Genomic DNA, 18632 nt, shown 5'->3' on the forward strand with positions numbered 1-18632 from the left:
GTGAGGTGTTGAGGGTGAGTGAGGGTGTGGGTGAGGGGTTGAGGGTGAGTGAGGGTGAGGGGTTGAGGGTAAGTGAGGGTGTGACCATATCCATTCCAGACACTGATAATTAATTGGCGACAAAAGTTATTATTTGACGTGGCATATCTTAATTGCTAGGTTTTTTAATTACTAGTTGGTGTTTAATTTTTGTAATCATTTTTTTAAGTATGCACCTCTTAAAAAATAAATAAAAATATTGCTTGTTATGTATTTCCATTTGTAGACCTAGAATAGTTATGGTGCATTGTATGTAGCTTTAAAAAATAAAAATGTAGACTGCTCAATGTATTTCCGTGAATAGATGCAGGTTGCCTCTTTCTGTCAAATAATATCCCTTGTTCAACTTACTATAGTGGCGCGTCATACTATGATGCAGAGGAGGACTGACTGTCAGAGCCTTGCTCTTTCCTCTCTTGCCAACAGGGCTACTCCAGAATAAGACCACGAAAACCATAATTTGTGAAACATGGTCATTTGACTCGCAGCCCGCTTTCTGATCCGTAGAGGCTGATGCGCAGTCACTTTCTTGAAGAGGAAATGGGGAATAAAAACTTTACTTTTGCAGTGATGTCGATGAACCTGGCTTGATGTCACACTGCTGCATTGTGCTGATTTTCTAAGTTAAAACATGCATAGTGAGGAGCACTAATACGGGTTTGAGATGGTGGAAGAGCTGCTTATCTCTTATGGAGATAGATTATCTGGGGGGAGGAAGGGCTCCTAATGGGAAGTGTAGACGGGGAGAAATTGAGAAAAAAGCTGAGCAGGGAGGGTGTTATTGCGGCTATCTGTTTGCCCGAGGGGAGGAGAAATGCAGGCCTGAGGCAGAGCACACGCTGAGAAGCTTGTGGGAGGGGGGCTGGGCTGCCTTTGATCTGGTAATGCGAGGCAGGCAGGCAGGCGGCTGGTGGCATTGTGCACGCGCTTTTTAGGGCTTGCGCTTGCGCAATGACCTAAAAAGCACATGCACTTGAAGAAATCGCCACTGGAATCGCCAGTGGTGGATCAACACTGGATAAGCCGTAATAGAGCTTCGCCAGCGATGCGCAGAAGCGCATCAGCAGGCGAGCCCTAAAAAGGAGAAGGGAGATAAACCTAGAAGAACAGTAAGGAAGAAAGCAGGGACGAAAAAGAACCTCCAAGGTGAGGTAAGAGACGGAAGAGTAGGGTGGTTCATGTAAAAGGGGTGAGGTGGAATCAAGAACAGATAGCCTTGATATTTGACAGAGCAGACATTGAATGCGCCGGAGGAGGGCTTCTAAGAAAGACCTTGTGCCCTGGCATTTATTCTTTTACATAGTAGTCACTGCTCACACCTGATATGTTCACAACTTATGAGCTGGGTATTTCCATTTATTTAACAAGAGGGCTGGATCTTTTGTGCCTAGTTGTGTCATTGTTAAAGCTTTATTTTATAGGATATTGTGTATTTCAATTACATTCTTGGTGAACATCATAATGTGAGAGATTTGACACTGAATAGGACATCTGGAGTGTCTCTTTAACCTGATCCTTTGTCAAAAGATCAGGCTAAAAACAAAAAGGGTCCAGCTCTATAGCTTCTTGCGGTGTTATAATTTTCAAGTCTATACCATTCAGGGGCGTAGCATTCTATAGTGCAACAGGTACAGTGGAATAGGGACCCACCGGTGACAGGTGTCTACTGCACCCAATTATTTAAGTCTCTTACTACGAAACTAGCAGATGGGCCCATGGCACCCTCAATACGCCACAGTTGTGTCACACCTGATGTGCTTACTTATTTCCAGACCCATCCAATCAATAAAATAATAGAAAACTCCGTGAGTCTGAACGTAACTGATTTTGATCGCATACACGTTACATGCAGGTCTCAGCTGTAGGTGCAGTTACCAACTGAGCTGCCTTACTCTCCCACAGCGTTTGCTGAAGCCATATGGTGCCTCATACGACTAAACATAGACAGAATGGGCTTTGAGTCTTCCTGTGCTTGCCTCATTTAATGCTTTTTGACACTGTTCCTTTAAAACAGGAGACTGCACAGCGAAGAGTGTGTTTTTTCAGCGTCGGTAAAAGTGATACTTGTGCTCATGTCCAGTGCGCCATGGAGGGTGGAGAAGAGAAGGCTTGAGGTAGAACAGAGCGTACAGCCCATTTCCTACAAGAGCTCTGGTCTGTGCCCCTGAATCACCGTCCGTTCTCCGCAGCCCACGCACACATGCATATAAACACACAAACAGCAACAGAAACACGACCATCCGTAGGCACACGTCGCGGAGGCAGGCCGTGTGAAGAAAACACCGAACTCAGTGTCTGAAAAAGAGAAGTCATTCTCTATGGTTTCCACATCGCTTCCTGTCGTCAGGACGCCGTGTTTCTACCCCCAGCGGGGAAAAGGAAAACTCACTGCCCACACCACAGTCACGTGCCAAGACGGCACGACACAAATCCTCGGCAACATATCACGACCTGAATCCATTCTTAGGGTTGCAGTCGTATCTTAAGTCCTGGGTTTTGCGCATGCGGGCTTACCACCAAAAGGCAGAGGATGTCTCATTCGCTCCATTTAGAATCAATAGACCTCAACACATAGAACGAATTGGACATCACAGTTTTTGGAGGATATTTTGCCTCAATTAACTCTATACTCACCCTTCAGTTTGCTTTTAAAGGACTGAATGGACTACCAGACCTGAGGACAATGATTCCTAAAAGGAAAGCCCAAGGCTGGAAGAATGTTCTTCTGCTCATAGAGTAATCTGGCAACCCTATTTGCAGTTCACCTTGATGTTCATGATTTAGTCCTTCTATTGTGAATAGGGCGCAGGTTTCCTCAATAAGGCATCGTGAGGGCTACACTTTAGGCAATTAAGTTGGATGTTGTGGCTTCAAATATCATACTGGTCAGAGCTGATTTTTTTAAAACCATAAGTGCAGTGCAGATGCAGGAAAGGTTTAATAGAAGCTTGCCACCCAACTGTTGATGGCCAGTCTAACCAAACACTAAGACTGGCTAGTCTTAAGCCCACCTCATGGTTCCCATTTAACATCACCCTGCATTGTTATGTTATGCAGATCTGTAGAGGGCACTGTCATTCTGGGTGGGTATCCAGGCACCGGGCAGGTGTGAGTCTAGCCGCCTATAGGGCCAAGTGGGACCACCCAAAAAAGTCAGGTGTTCAGCTTCTTGCGAATGCAAGAAGTGACAAAGAGGCTCTTATGTGCAGCAGCATGTCATTCCATGCTATTGGAGTGATGGAGAAGGCTCAACAGCCAGATCTGGTTTTCTGTATGCAAACGTTGTGTGCACATAGGAGTTCGGATTAGCAAAGGTCTCTGGAAGGTGTGTGAAAAAAGATGCACTTGTTGACGTATGCTGGCCTGGTGTTATGTAGTGTCTAGAAAATGAAGGAAAGGAGTTTGAATTATGCTCGTTTGTGAGCTGGGAACGAGTGGAGCTCCTTCAGGTGTGAAGTGATATGAGTGTGGTGATGGAGGTTGAGGATGATTCTTCCAGACAACTTTTGAAGGGTCTGCAGCCTTATTGATAGGTTTTTGTTGATCCCGGCATTGAAGGTGTTACCATAGTCCAGCTTGCTTGTGATTCAAGGCATGCATGACAGGTTTCCAGCTGCTGATTGAGAGCCATTTGAAAATCTTCCTCTGCATCTTCAGGGTATGCAAGAATGAGGCTGCATTGACTTGGACAGTCATGTTGAGTTTGCTATTGATGATGATCCTGAGGTTCCTGATGTGGGTCCTAGCTCTGATCGCCCCTAGGTGGAGTCCCACGTTATTGTGCGCTTCCTGAAGATCACAATTTCGTTCTTGTAAGTGTCCAACATGATTTATCAGTCAAATTCCATATTTGAATATATTTTGGAAATCGACCCACTTTCTTCCCAAGGTCAGCGTATGAGTTCTGAAAATGTGCACATTGTCGCCATGAAAACACACTCTCAGTTTTATTATACATGGATTCATTCAGCCAAGCAAATGCTCTAGTTTACTTGACTGGGATGCACACAGGAGAGCTACTAACAGATAGATGGAAAGCTACTACTAGCTCACGAGCTACCAGTCGGAGAAGCCTAGTCTAGATGTTAGCGTGCAAGCCTTATTAACATGAGCTGGAGTGGAGTCTTGTGCTCGTAATCTCGAAATTCTTGATTAGATACCAGATGACAATCTTAATAGGATGGATGTTTTGACCATGATATGTAACAAAATATTGCTGTACACTTTTAAACATAACAACAAAGATATTTCTGTTGACTTCATAAACGTCTACTCATCTTATCACTATCATCATTAGAAATCACATTCGTTGCCTCCTCATGTGATCATGCACCTATGCGTCCAAAACATTTTGAAGATCACTGTTGCGCTTTAGACAATATCAATGCAGTATTTATTGCTCATGCATGCTTTCTATGTCCCAGTTGTGCATTTGCTCTACTTCTGCAACACCAGATGCACAGTCTCAAATGTATGGTGGCATACAGCATGCTTTGCCTTAAATTCTGGCTAAGTGACATAAATGTATCTTCCAATTTAGCACTGTAGGATTATACTAACGCCCATAGGCATTGTGACACTAAACTGATACTGCCAGTTGTGGGACACAGATCAGCATAATGAGCATATTTTACTGCCTTCCTGAAGTTTTCATGAGTTTCTGTTTTAGGCAAGTGAAGAGGGAGGGCATTCCACCCCACCCCACCACATAGCTGTCCATTGACAACACGGGGGGCTTTGTTTGGACTGATAACCTACTCCCTAATGTAGGCCCAGCAAATGACTCATCTCATCGCAATCAGGCTGCGTCTTGGGAGTAGTATAACAAGGAGAGGTGGAAGTCATCTCAAGTCCTTCCTCAATGCCCTGAGACCCACTGTTAGAGGTGCATGATGTGAGATGATTTGCCAGAGACCAGAAAAGTCTATGGTACACAAGTTCAATTTCTTTTTCGAGAACCCCTGCTGCTCGTTTTAAAAAAACAGTCAATTTTTCTGGTAGATGGTGCAGAGTGGGGTGCTGCCATCTTGCGCTTGCCCATTTTTCCCTCCCTGGGCCGTTTGGGGGTGTAGATGCAAGATTAGCCAGCTTATTATACCTCCGTCTTTAGTTAATCCCCTTCTTCCTTATGGCCCATGTGAGTGTTGGCGAGCAGCAGATAATGGCAGAAAGCTTGTAGGAAAAGTACTTACAAAGAGATGTAACGTGATGCAGTGGGGCTTACCTTGCACCACAGGAGCCTTGAGTGTCTGCTGGTGATGATAAATGCAGTGGCTGCAACGTCGATATTAATCCTGGATAGTCTGGCCCCCAGATATTATAACCAAGGGGGGGGCCCAGCCCAGCCTCCTACGGGCTCTGGTGGGCGCAGAAGGGCCCGCCCTTGGCTCGGGCAGGTCTGCGCACGTCCCGCGCTGCGGGAGCCCTCAGCTGGCTAGTCTTGGTCCAGGGTGGCTCCCAGGGCGACTCTCCCGCACTTCGTGGCACAGCGGTGGAAGCAGCAAAGAAACAGGCAGACACAGGTAAGAAGGGTGTCCCGCACTGCAGGACCCCTCAGCTGGCTTTAGGCGACTAAAGCTGCGAATTGCCATTGGCCATGGCGGCGAACAGCTGGGGGTGCTGGGAGTGGTAGTCCCGCTCCAGGGTGACTCTCCTGCACTTCGTGGCACAGCGGTGGAAGCAGCAAAGAAACAGGCAACAACAGGTAAGAAGGGCGCATGTCAGTTTGGCCGGCTGTCTTGCAACAACCAGCTCGAGATGCGCAATTCGAACCTCTCACAACCCAGCTGGCACACGCTTCCAGTGCCTTTAGGAGCACTGAGCTAGCCTGCTCCAGCCAATCCTGGCACTTTACTCACGCTGCTTAACATTGTTAACAGCATGAGAGCAGCGTCTGGATTGTTTAAAGAAGTTCCCTGTGGAACCTTGCCTGCTGAGCTGCAGGCTGCTAAGGTAAGTTAAACATGTAATTTTTCGTTCTAAAATGTTTTTCTTTTTATTTAAGTGATGTAAGGTAACTGGTGCTCATGTTAAGTTCTGCAATTGCTTCGAGTACTGCTCATATAGCTCCCCGCCATTTTCATGCGTCGCCAAACGCCGCTGCTGCACACATCAACTTTGTGGCGTGATGTTAATATAAGACAAAAGTTGGTTAACATTTCATGTTTTCATTGCTCAATGCCACATGAATCATTTACTGACTTTCATAAGAGAGCATGTTAGAGATGAGCTTTCTATATCGGAAGGCCAGAAATCATGTCGTCTAGCATCAGCCAAGCCTTCAGCGTCGCTACATTGATTATGGGTTAAAAATATACCCACTGAACAGATGTGGTTTGAATGGGCTGGGGCTGTCGACTCTTGGAGAGCTGCTGCGGCACCAGCAAATGTGAACAATTTGTATTATGTTGTTCTACCTAGCATTTGGCATGTAAGGCATGGATATAGGGAGGCCGTTCCCAGGTGGCGGCCAGTGCAGGGAAAGAAAGATGACTGGCAAGGAAGAAGAGAACAACAGAAGCTGTTGATGGTGTCTAAGAGAACTTCAAGTGGCCCGATCCATAGAGAGACAAAGGCAATATGTGGAGCCTCAGAGCCCATCTCATTTGCCTATTGCCATGCCTGCTGTAACACCATAACACCATACCATCTTCACTGTGGCTTCATGGGGCTCAAGCAGATATCCATCATTTTAGGAAGACACATTAAACGTTGCTCTCAATGAATGAGATACTCTGGATTCTCTGCTGTTTTGTAATGAATAGAACTGTTTGTGGTCACGGCATTCCTGTTGTAAAACCTGCGTGGTAAAGGTATGCGTTGCAGTGGAATGCGTTGTTTCGTCACACGACCATCCTTCCTGAACCCATGTTGGCTGCATTGCTAAAAAATGTTGCCTTGCTCATGTGTCCTGAAATGCCGGTGCCTTCTGTTTGACCATGGTCATGTTTGAAGGTGGAATCTGCTACAACACAATGTAAAGCGGGTGTGTCTAAGTACACTGAGGGCAAAGCCTCCCCACCATGTGCCATTTTGTACATTATCCTCTTTGATGATATCAATTGTTCAGCTGGGACTGAGTCTTGCCTTTCTTCACTTATCTGACATCTAGGCCATGTCATGAGTGTGACTTTCAGCCAGTCCTATTGTACTAACTTAACGCAGAAAGCCTGCTATGGATTTCATTACATGTACCTATTAGTCCAATTGTGCTAATTGTTGCTGGCGATAAACAGCTGTCTGAATATCACCCTCTAGACAGAGGACTAGAGGCACACCTAACGCCTACATTCTTCATCTGTGCCAGCAGCAGCAAAGCCTGCCATGTCTCCGACGCGGCAGGGTCTTGGGCCATGGTCAGCGGACTCGATAATTCTCGCCTCGGTGCCTACTCCAACCAGGGATCACACTCGGCAACTCTGGGCAATAGCTTGCTTAATCTCTACTAACGGCCCCATCAGCGCCCGGGATGCCTGGCTTCACCTTGGAGATGCCCAGGAGGGACAATCTCACAGGGAAAGCCAGGATGGGTTCCCCAGCGGTATACAGCGCCGGGACGCCCCTTTGCTGGGGCAGCTGTGCGCTTTAAGTATACAACATTTAACATTTAACATTCTACCCCCTTTTTACTAGCTGAAGGACCAGACTTCTCTCCATCGTGTGCCTGGTGCACTGGTCACATGCCCTGCTTAATCAGCTTCACTCTCCTGTGGAGCAAAGCCTTGGCTGCTGTCTCCTGCGCTCACTGCACTGACTGCAGAGTGTATCCCCTTGCTCCTCTCTACTGTTAGACTGCCTGTGTGTGTTCTCTCCTGCTCTTATGTGTTACATAGCAGCAAAGCCTGCCTTTTGCTTAGCTCGGCCCTGTTTTGCTGACTGCAGAGGCTGATGTGCCTGTTCGTAACCACTGTTGTGCTGGTTGCAAAGCATGGACACAAGGTTCCGCGCTGCTGTTATATTACAGTGGCTCCAGAGCCCACATTTTACTCCTCGCCACTCTCAAAAAGATGGCTAAGTCCTTGACTTTCCCTTGCTATCCACTGTTAAAAAGCACTTTAGTTTCATTTCATATCATTCCTCCAAGCTCACTTGACAACAGTGTGACAACTCGAGAGCTCATGCGATTGGGGTGAGGGTGTTGGTGGAATTCAGCTGAGAAGAGCCGTTGGTGCACAGCGGCTAGCTAGCTGCATGTCTCGGGCCACATCCAGCCATAGTAGGCGTTTTAACCAACAATGCTTTGTACTCTGGGGATGCATTTTTCTCCTCCTAATCTAAGTATGACTTATATGTACTTTTAGGTGACGGTGGATCAGTCAGTGGCTTTAGCTGGCGGTGGACCATGTTGTAGATCTCCAGCAGGAATGTGTCTTGGAAGACATATGTTCATATATTTTAACAAAAAGAAACGTCACATGTTGGCACATGTAGGACGATAATTAAGGTCTTGACATTTATCAAGAGCTCAGAAAAATGAACAAAAAAACACTGGTTTTGATACTCCAACAAGGGTCATTATTGGCACAGACTGAGCTATCAAAAAGTATCATAGGTGAAAAAAGAAATACATTCATCGAACGCAAGTATTAGGAAATAGGAGGAAGACAACCCTCACATCAGACCTGTTGGCCACAGAGATCATGTCTCCTTCCCTGACAATCAATTTCTGACCACAGTTTGATACTGACTGGGAGCACAGGAAGAGAGAGGGGTAGAAGATTCCTGTGGCCAGGGCCAGCTTCAGCGCTGCAACAATTCCTTCAGCACCCCCACTGACCTCTTTCTCCATGGTCTCCCTCCCTACTACCCTCTCACAGTGCCCTCATCTCTCCATAGCCCCTGTTTCACATGCATTTCGTTTGCTTGATGGCGGTACTCATACCAGTGGAAGGTGTCAGATCGCTTTACATCACACACATTTGATGTGAAATGTTCCTTAGACAATGATAATTACAAGGTGTAGGAGTCACGCCACAATAGCAGGCAGTATATTTCTTAAAGTGTTTTGTCTGAGAAGCACAAACTCAGGATTTAAAACGTACCACTGTGATTTGGGTTAGCTTTACTAATAAAAATGTGTTTCTACCTAAAATAACCCTTTTAGCAACATTAAAACAATGAAAGACTAGAGATAAAGCATAATGTTCTAACTTATACCATGCAGTTTGCAAGCAACTCTTTGAAGACAACTTATAGGCCACTGTGCTCTATTAGGATAGTAACTTATGTACTGCAAGGAACACAAGGATCTCTGTGACAACAGCAGTAGCCCACTGAACTAGCCATATAAAATACAGTACCATCTGTGATCAGCATGGTACTTGATCTTTGCAGCAGGCATATTAACCCTTTGCACTACTTTATATTGAAGCAATATTGCTACTAGCAAAAACTCCATCCTTGTCCAGCAGGAACATTAATCACCAGAGTTATCTTAACATTTGTATTCTTGACTGAAAACTGCTGGACATACAAGGAACTCTGCAGCAGGTGCCTTTAAACCCATAAGTTATTTCTAAACACAATGCCCCTGAGCTAGGTGCACCACCCTAAAGCCGGGCCTGTCTGTGGCATCATCTCCTGATACCGGCATGAGGACTGACAGGGGGAAACAGTGGTTCTGGCACGTTAGGTTGGACTAGCAAGGTGATGAGTGCACCGCTGTGTGGGGGGGGGGGGGTATCCTAAACCTCTTGTTCTCAGGGTTGGTGGACTGCGTCTCTGTCTAGCCTCCCTGTCTATTCTGGAGGTGCTGACCATAGTGAAGTGGCAGGACAGGTAAAAAAAAGTTCATTGCTGAGCGCCCAAAACAGCCTTACTATGTGACGGTGAGGAGCAAATCAACAAAACTCGAAGACACCTGGCACATATGTCACGATGTGAGATTTAGGAGAACGCTATGGTACGGCCATACATACCGTGCTCAAGATGCTAAGACAAGCACAACATTGGGACTTGGGCTCTTTCTTTCATCCTTTCCTGGGTATGCATGCGTGTCTGTAAGGACAGACACTTCAAACTCAACTCAGGGGAAAGAGGAAGTGAGCCACCATGGATTGATCGATTTCCGCCTAGGTTAACCCATTCCATGCCGTAGTAGAAATAAATTATTTTTCTAAATGGGAGACCAATACAAAACATTAGTCTCACTGCTACCACAGCCTCATCCTCTTCTCGAGGGAAATTTTTACAACCACTCACTAAGCTCACATAAAAGTAGCTAGGCCCATAGGCCTCTGCCCTCCGAGTAAAACAAAAAGACTCATAAACTATTTCGAACAAAAATGATCCTTGGTGGTTCTCACCTCAAGTCTTTGTATGTTTCCTCGAGATTAGGCTCCCAGGATGCATCTAAAGTGAGGGGCGGGGAGGTTGGCATAGTGGCACACGTGTTAAAGCAACCAGCATATGTAACTTGTACTCCCGGGCGTCGTATCATGACAGCTCTGCGCAGTGCCGAGGGCCGCTTATCTTTTTTGTGTGTGACTGTGAGGTCTTTAAAGTTCAAACATACAGGTCTCAGTTTTCCCAGGTTCATGCGTGAACTTTAAATAGAACAAGCCAGAACCAATGAAAAGAGACTGCACCGCTGTTTTTGACGTGTTTTATCTCAAGTTCATGCAATAACTCGGAGAAATTACGAGTTATATATGTGAACTTTAGAGACGTCATGCCCAATAACAGGGCGCTCGACTGTGCGCAGAGCCGTTACGATAAATCCCCTGGTCCCCCAATCACCACAGTTATCTGATCAGGGTCACATTTCATCATTTCTCGTGTGCGAGTTCCGTTAGCTGTCAAACTTGTTATTGCTTAGAAAAGGGCGCGCCTCTCGTAAATCAGCACTGTGTATATAATAAAGACAGTAGTGGAGAAGTACGAACACACAAGCACATGCAGGCGTTCCATTGTGCCATAGAAACGAACGCAAAGACAGCCTCTTATCTGCCGTCCTGTCTGCGCACGGAATGGGGCGGCTTACCTTGGTACGAGGCCAGAAGCAGGAGGACGGCCAGGTAGCTGCTCCGTATCCCGGCGGGGAGGAGGTGGCTGTGTTCCCCTTCAGAAGCCATCGTCGCGCGCGCTGTGACAGGAGGATACTGTTTTCATGTCCGTCGTGTATGCTTCATAAGCCTACGCACACTGACAAGCTCGAAAGGGCGCGTTGCACAATAGTCGGTACAGGAAATTTCACAGAACAGAGCAAGTTAATTTGAAATGGGGAAGAAAAAACCAGAACATCTTCGAGTCGAACGAAGAGAGAAAATGGCTCCCCCTGGAGGTCAACCAAGAAAATAGAAAAGAAAACTATGAAGAAACAAAAGTTTCCTAATTAGGCAGGAGGACAACCAACCAAAGGAAACGAGGGACTCCATTGTAATTCTACAGTGAATGGGCCATTGTGTGCTGTCCTAAGTGGAATTCACTGCCGTTGGTTCTTTGAAACGTTGATATAAAATAACCCCCCCAAAATAACAATTGCTAAGTCTATCTTACTCTTGTTTTTTCCTGCCCTTTATATTTTCCACTGAGGTCACCGAGACACCTGGCTTTGATTGAGAGCGCAGACGTTGCCGGTGTAGAGAATCCATTACCTTGCAGAATGCGGTTGTGTTTTAAAGTTGTGACAAACAAAGTGCGGTGCATGTCATTTAAGGCACATACGCAAAAACGAGAACAACAACCATAAATGATGCGTGGTTCTGCATTGTAAATAGACTAATCTTACACTCTAGATGTCAAAGTGAATTGAAATTTATATTTGATATTTTTTTGATGTGTGTTCTTTGTTGATAACCTTATAAACATAAAACAGTAACTATACGAATGTAGGCATCTAACAAACAAATATAATTTATACAGTGCCCAATCTCTCATTAGTTGTGCATCGAGGTGGTTCCATTAACCACATGTCATAAAGCAGTGCCTAAATGGGTACAATAAATGACTGGATCCCCTGGGTCTTTTAGAGATGATGTAAGTTGCCTTATGGCAAGGTGAAATGGTGATTCCTGTTAGCCAGTGGTCCAAAGTAGCTGGTCAGAAACTGACAATGTGCTCCTTCTTAGACATTCATTGCGGTTAGTGGTATTCCACCCAGAGTGTTTACTGGAGGTGGAATTCCCCCGCTCACCATCATGAGTGACCCAGTGTCTTGGGGTCTTGAATTACCATTCCTGTAAATTCTGCTCTCGGTAATCTCGGGTCTGCAAACTTGGGACCCAATATTTCCAAGCCCTGAAACACAAGGCGCAGTTTTCCTGGGCACGGATGCACATATACTTCTTTAGCACCGATCCTCAGTATAAGGAGTCAACCAATCAAGTTTTACTAAGGCAGGTAGTGCGTGGAAATAACTCGAAACTCAATAAACTATGTAACAACAAGGATTAAATCATAGTCCAGGCAGTGCTTTTAATTGTAAGAAAAACATTTACTTTCAACACACAATACTGTACATAAATGATAGAAGGCAACAACGTGATACTCATTCATCAAGGGAGTAACCACAGGGAACGAAACCACATGGTATTGGCCTCCCTGTGTTAAGATATCCTAAAGATACATCCAAAGCAAGGCAGGACACATTGAGCTCTCTTACCCCCAGGTAAAGTGGTTGGTAAGGATCTCTTGACACCCCTATGAGCTCCCCATCCGCTCCCAAAAGCGATTGTGGATATGTTCTTTGTAGTGAGTCATGTGTCTCAAAGGCAAAGTTCTCCTTACAATGTTTCACCCTTGCACTGTATATTTGATTAGTCCTCGGCAGGCAGAGCTGGCTTCTGCAAGCTGGACCAACAGCAAGAACAATGGTTCCCTCAGAGGAAGCTTTAAGCCTAAGCTCCCCTTGCACTACACTGAAGAATGACATATAGTTGTATTTATATGTATACTTGCATATTATTTAATTGTTCAGTTCAAAACAAAGTTTGTTTGGACTAATTAGTCCTTAAACAGTTAAATTCTCCATAAATACAAACTCATAAAATCACATATTTTGAATAAAATCTATCATGAAATTCATACATTTGAAAATCATTGATCCTTCCATCATTCCATTTAACATACTGTATGTCATATAATATTTTTAAAACAAGTATTTCCGTTCTAGTCACATTTAAGGATTTTTTTGAAACTTTTTGGATGAACTTCCCCATAGCGCAAACTATATCTAAATTATTAATTTCAGTTACAAGATCTACTGCTTGTACTGTATTTTTAATACTATACTATTTAAAAATTGGGCATAAAAAATATTTCTGTATATCCAAAACCTTCTGACATTCCAATAAAATATGTAATATATCGCACATAGTTCCTAGAATACAAACACATTTTCCTTTGCTTTCAATCATTGCTTTTTTTCACCCCATTGTTAGCATAACAGGGGTTAAAACCAGTTCTCAACCTTAGTAATTCTCTTCTATCCAACGACAGGATAGTTTATCAACATAAGGAAATGTTGGTAATTTTGCCACGGGTTAGCCATAAAACGTACCGATTTTTTTCCCTTGAGATAATCATTATCGTGAGCTCAAGAGATTTCTCTCCCCTGAGCCCTGAGTTCCCTCTTATCTAACTCGATTTTGAAAGTCTGTGGGCACAGCTTGATCCTCATAATTATACAAGCTTTAGTTATAATTTCTCTTATCCCTTTTGCACAGCTTAGCTCGCTCCTCAGTATCTAATTTCTACACCACTGCAAGATTTGATGTTCTTCCACAACACCCGGGCGCTGCCACAATCTTAATAGTGCCTTACATGCTATTATATCCCATGAAGTCATGTTTCTAATCTTGCTGCCTGGACCATTGAGGACATGGGCAACAATAATACGGGTTTTAGGCATTTTCCCTCTTCGGCATCCCATCCGTTTCTACCACTCAAATATAGCAATTCTGCTCCGTATAGGAATTGTGGTGGTATCATAGCTACATAAGCTTTGAAAACCGGTCTGTCAGACTTTTCACCATAAACTCCATAACATTTTTTTAGACCACTGACAGAGGCTGATGCCCTCAGTTTTAATGCATCTAGATGGGTTTGCCAATTCAAATTTTCCGAAATCACACCCCTAGGTACCTATATCCGTTTACCATTTCCAACTTTGTGGAGCCCAAAAACCAGTTGAACCTTATTTGTCTTCTTCCAAAGCTTAGTACCTTTATCTTATCCATATTTACCTTAAGTTTTTTAAGCCTGCAATATTCATTGAACATATTCATCTTTCTTTGCAGGCTGATCTCTGTGTGATCTATTATTATGAGGTCGTCTGCATATAATAGACATACAATATATTTTCCGTTTAACTTTGGGATGGCCCACCTTGCAGTACCTAAGACTGTAGGCAAGTCTGCTATGAATAAGGAGAAAAGAAGGGGGGGCCAAAACACACCCCTGTCTTACTCCATTTCCAATTGGGATTTTCTGTGATAGGCTCCCCTCTATGTCCAAAATGATCTTCGCCCAATTATAAGTATGTAGTGCTTGTATTAACCTTATCAGATCCCTTGGGATGTTGTATCCGACAAACCTCTCTCACAGTGCCTCGCAGTCCACTGTCCACTAGATCAAATGCTACGTGGAAGTCTACAAAGCAGCAGTAGAAACTGCCCCTGTGCTCCATAGACTTCAGCGCAATGGACCGGAGTGCATAGCAGTGGCGACTGTAGAGTGCCCCTCCTTAAACACCCCCTGTTCCCAGGGGCAAAAACTGATTTACTTCTGACCAGTCCTCGAGTCTTTCCCAGATTATATTGGCAAATACTTTTTCTCCTACGTCCAGTAGGTTAATTAATCTATAGTTCTTTGGGGCTTTGATATCTCCTCGTTTGTGGATGGGTCTTATGATTGTTCCTCTACAAGTTTCTGGTATATGACTCCCATTAAGAATCCCAGGGAACATGCAAGAATTCTGCACACCACTCTGGCTTGGTTTTTATGTTTACTGCATGGACGTTGTTTGGTCCTGCAACTCGAGTAAAGGTTAAGTTGGATATGATTTTTGTAATATATAGTAGGTAGGTAAGTGATTCATAGTATACATTTGTTATTTACAAAAGGACAAAAAACTGTTGATGGGGTAGCAGTACAATTTTGGTCACACACAACTCCAACTTTGAGTATTCTATTTAAAAACCTGCAATGAATGCCAGTCAACAGAACAGTATGTCAACGTTTCGACTCCGTACTGTTACTTCACCAGGGTCTTCATCAGGAACAAACAGAATAGTAGTAACCCTGATTGCAATGTACCAATTCCTTCATAGGGTCCCGCCATATCAAGACTTTGTAAAAATTCAGCTGTACAAAACGTCTATTCTCCTTAGCAAAAGTCACTGTCAATAGATCAGTGTGAAGACCACTAGTAGGGCAGCTGAATAAGTGGCTGTCTGTTTAGTGATGAGGTCTGTCAGCACGAGGCAGGGGCTGTGCCATTGGTGTGTATTTTCACACAGCTCGCTAGAAGAGCTCGCGCTGACTGCCCTTTTCTGGCCAATATTGTTGCTGTTTCCATCCTCCACATCTTACATGCAGTTGTGTACCTGACTAGTGAAGGCAGAACTGCATGAACAGTTTTGAGGGGAGGTCTGCTCTTTTCTCTTGATAATTTTCTTCAGACCCCAAAACAAGCCCATCACTAAACAAAGTAAAGGACCCATCTTGGGTCGCAAAGGTGTTCAAAGATATAGGTAACTGCCGACCACTGTTTCAATCTGGGTACAAAATCAAACTTCCAGGAACAGTGTTATTCTTCTGATAAAGCTGCCGAATGAGGTTGCAGCTTTGCTGAGTGCCAAGACGTCATGTGTTCTTCTGCTTCTTTTGAGGAAACCACCTAGTACAGTTTAATTTTTCTGATAATCAAGTCATAAAAGCCTTTGTTTACAGGCTACCCGGAAAAGTGCCAATCGTGGAAAGACCTCACTATATGGCTTGACAGTGCACATCTTTCACTGCCCCAGTTGCTTTCTGTCCTCCTTTTTCTAAGCACCCTCTCCTTCATGTAAGAATACCTCCATCATTCCTTCTCAAGTGGTAAGTCATCTACTTCCCTCAGGGTACTGTCACTGCAATTCTTTCTGGCAGGTTACAGAACTCCCAGGTTCTTATTCCCAAACTTAGCAAAGTGCAAGAAACAACCCTGAAGGGGGAACAGCCATTACAACGCAACTTTTACTACGCGTTGCTATTACATGGCATGCATTACAATGCATGCGATGTTACAACGCGTAGTAAAAGCTATGCATACCATTACATCACATGCGCTTTTACAACCCATGCGATGGTATGTCTATCCACGCCGTTGTGAGGAAACTGAGGCTGTTTCCTCAGAACAACATGCACCTCTGACGACACAGGAAGCAGGAACTGGGAGCAGAGACAGCGACGCTGGAACCACGAGGAAAGAGGTAAGGCTGATTGTGCTTGGGGTGGGAGTAGTGGTTTAGGGTAGGGTAGTGTTGTAGTGTTTTAGGGTTTAGTGTAGTGTAGGGGTGGGGGTAGTTTGGGTAGTGTTGTAGTGTAGTAGTGTTTTAGGGTTTAGGGAAGTGTAGGGGTGGGAGTAGTGCGGGTAGTGTTGTAGTGTCGTAGTGTTTTAGAGTTATGGGTAGTGTAGGGGTGGGAGTAGTGTGGGTAGTGCTGTAGTGTCATAGTGTTTTAGGGTTAGGAGTAGTGTAGGGGTGGGAGTAGTATGGGTAGTGGTTTAGGGTAGGGTAGTGTTGTAGTGTTTTAGGGTTCAGGGTAGTGTAGGGGTGGGAGTAGTGTGGGTAGTGTTGTAGTGTAGTAGTGTTTTTGGGTTTAGGGTAGTGTAGGGGTGGGAGTAGTGTGGCTAGTGTTGTAGTGTTGTATTGTTTTAGGGTTTAGGGTAGTGTAGTGGTGGGAGTAGTGTGGGTAGTGTTGTACTGTAGTAGTGGTTTAGGGTTGGGGTAGTGTAGGGTCTCAAAAGACCTAAGGGCAGCTTTAGAGGAGGCCTGCAACTGACATTTCTGTCTGGCAGATTCTCTCATACCTCATAGGTACTACACACACACAGAAAAATTGATTATTTGGCTGCTAAAGTATATCATTACATACACAGCATGCACTTATTTTTTGCCCCATATTAAAATTGTATACAGAGTTTGTATATTCCACAAGTGCTGCTATGGAGCTAGTTTCAGAGAGGTTCTGGCCTTTGTATGTTCCTCCCAAACTGGCCAAACAACTGCCTTTCTGTTCTGGTGTCAGCAGGAATGTGGAATAGAACTGGGAGCTTCCTGTCAGTGGTGACCCAAACAAAGGCCCAAAAGAGGAAGAGGCTTATTCATTCAACAACCTCTCAGTACTGTTAGAGGTAACACCTCATGGGTAGGAAAGCTCTAGAATCGGGCAGGGTGTTTCATCATAACACAATATAAATGGTTCCTCTAAATCTTCTCCTCTGCAGCAGTGTTTACAACTCACATTGCTGGCTGGCAGACTCTCATAAACCTCCAACAAAAGTACCACTCATGGAGGAAATCAAAATGGATTCCTGGGCTGCCACAGTCCCACTCAGTACATACACTCTGCACGTCTCTTGTACCTGCCTGTAAAAAAGGCAAGCATACAGGCACCGTCCATGCACCAAATGGATAGGGAAAAGAGCCCAATTGCAGGTGACTGACACACCAGATGAAGTCAGTGACTGGGCAGGAATCTCACATTTTTCAAAAACCGCAGTGAAGGGGGACCCCTTTACAAACAGGATCTCCCTGTAGTATGGAGGGCCAGTTGAGGAAGTGGAGGTGTCTCTATTACATGACACCTCATCTGTTGGTGAACAAGTCTCTAAGCGGTGAGGGCTATGCTTACCTAGACTATATTTACAAGCACTTCAATTTACAAGTCAGTGTTCCAACAAAAGGGGGTAGTTTAACTGGCCGACAGACTCATCGGAGTTGGAAACAGATTGTTGCCTGCAAAGCATGGGCTACAGCAATGAAGGATCTGTTCATCATCTTGTTGTGTTTGCTATGTTCGCCCCAAGTGACCAAGGGTATGCTCAGACGTGGATCTCTTGCTCCCTGTGTCACTGGATTCAACCTAGCCTGGCTGATGAGGGGTAATACCCTGAAATCGGTCCCAGGATCTTTGTTTCTGGGCCAGGAAGGACCTGGCCTGGCAGTTCGGGCTAGACTGTTCCCATGAGGAGCAGGGACTTATTTTCAAATGGCTGGGTCCAAACTGGGATGGCATAGTGAGAAAAAGTATGAAGGTGAAAACCAGATCTCTTGACTGGGGGTGAGCAGTTTCAGCACTCCGTCCATCATTTTGTTTTGTTTGCTATGTTCATCCTAAGCGGCCAAGGGTATGACCAGACATGGGTCCCTTGCTCTCTGTGCCACTGGATTCAAGCTAGCCTGCCTGATGAGGGATGATACCCCAAAATCGGTCCCAGGATGTTTGTTTTCGGTCCAGCCAGGACCTGGCTTGCAGTTCGGGCTGGAATTCACCCATGAGGAGCAGAGCCAAGACTAAATTGAATACGACTGGATCTAAACTGGGTTGGCATGGTGAGCAAAAGATCTATGGATTACACCCAGATCTCTTGACTGGGGGTGAGTTGTTGA

At 44.8% G+C, this 18632-nt stretch overlaps 2 protein-coding genes across 5 annotated transcripts in view; one reads left to right on the plus strand and one right to left on the minus strand.

Moving 5' to 3' along the window:
* Positions 1–11271, minus strand: part of VSIR (V-set immunoregulatory receptor) — an 86764-nt gene extending 75493 nt beyond the window's left edge. For 3 of the 4 annotated variants that reach the window (XR_015295922.1, XR_015295921.1, XR_015295920.1), the window contains exon 1: positions 11021–11225. Coding sequence is in view for 1 of the 4 variants with exons in the window: in XM_086922118.1 (XP_086778244.1) it covers positions 11021–11111 (91 nt within the window). In the remaining 3 variants the exon portion in view is untranslated. Of the gene's footprint in view, positions 1–11020 lie in introns of all 4 variants that reach the window. The other variant, XM_086922118.1, reaches the window with a different exon arrangement.
* Positions 1–18632, plus strand: part of CDH23 (cadherin related 23) — a 2828172-nt gene that overhangs the window by 2233215 nt on the left and 576325 nt on the right. The window lies entirely within an intron of this gene.

The sequence above is a fragment of the Lissotriton vulgaris genome, chromosome 5 (genome assembly GCF_964263255.1).
Source record: "Lissotriton vulgaris chromosome 5, aLisVul1.2, whole genome shotgun sequence".
Taxonomy (NCBI): domain Eukaryota; kingdom Metazoa; phylum Chordata; class Amphibia; order Caudata; family Salamandridae; genus Lissotriton; species Lissotriton vulgaris.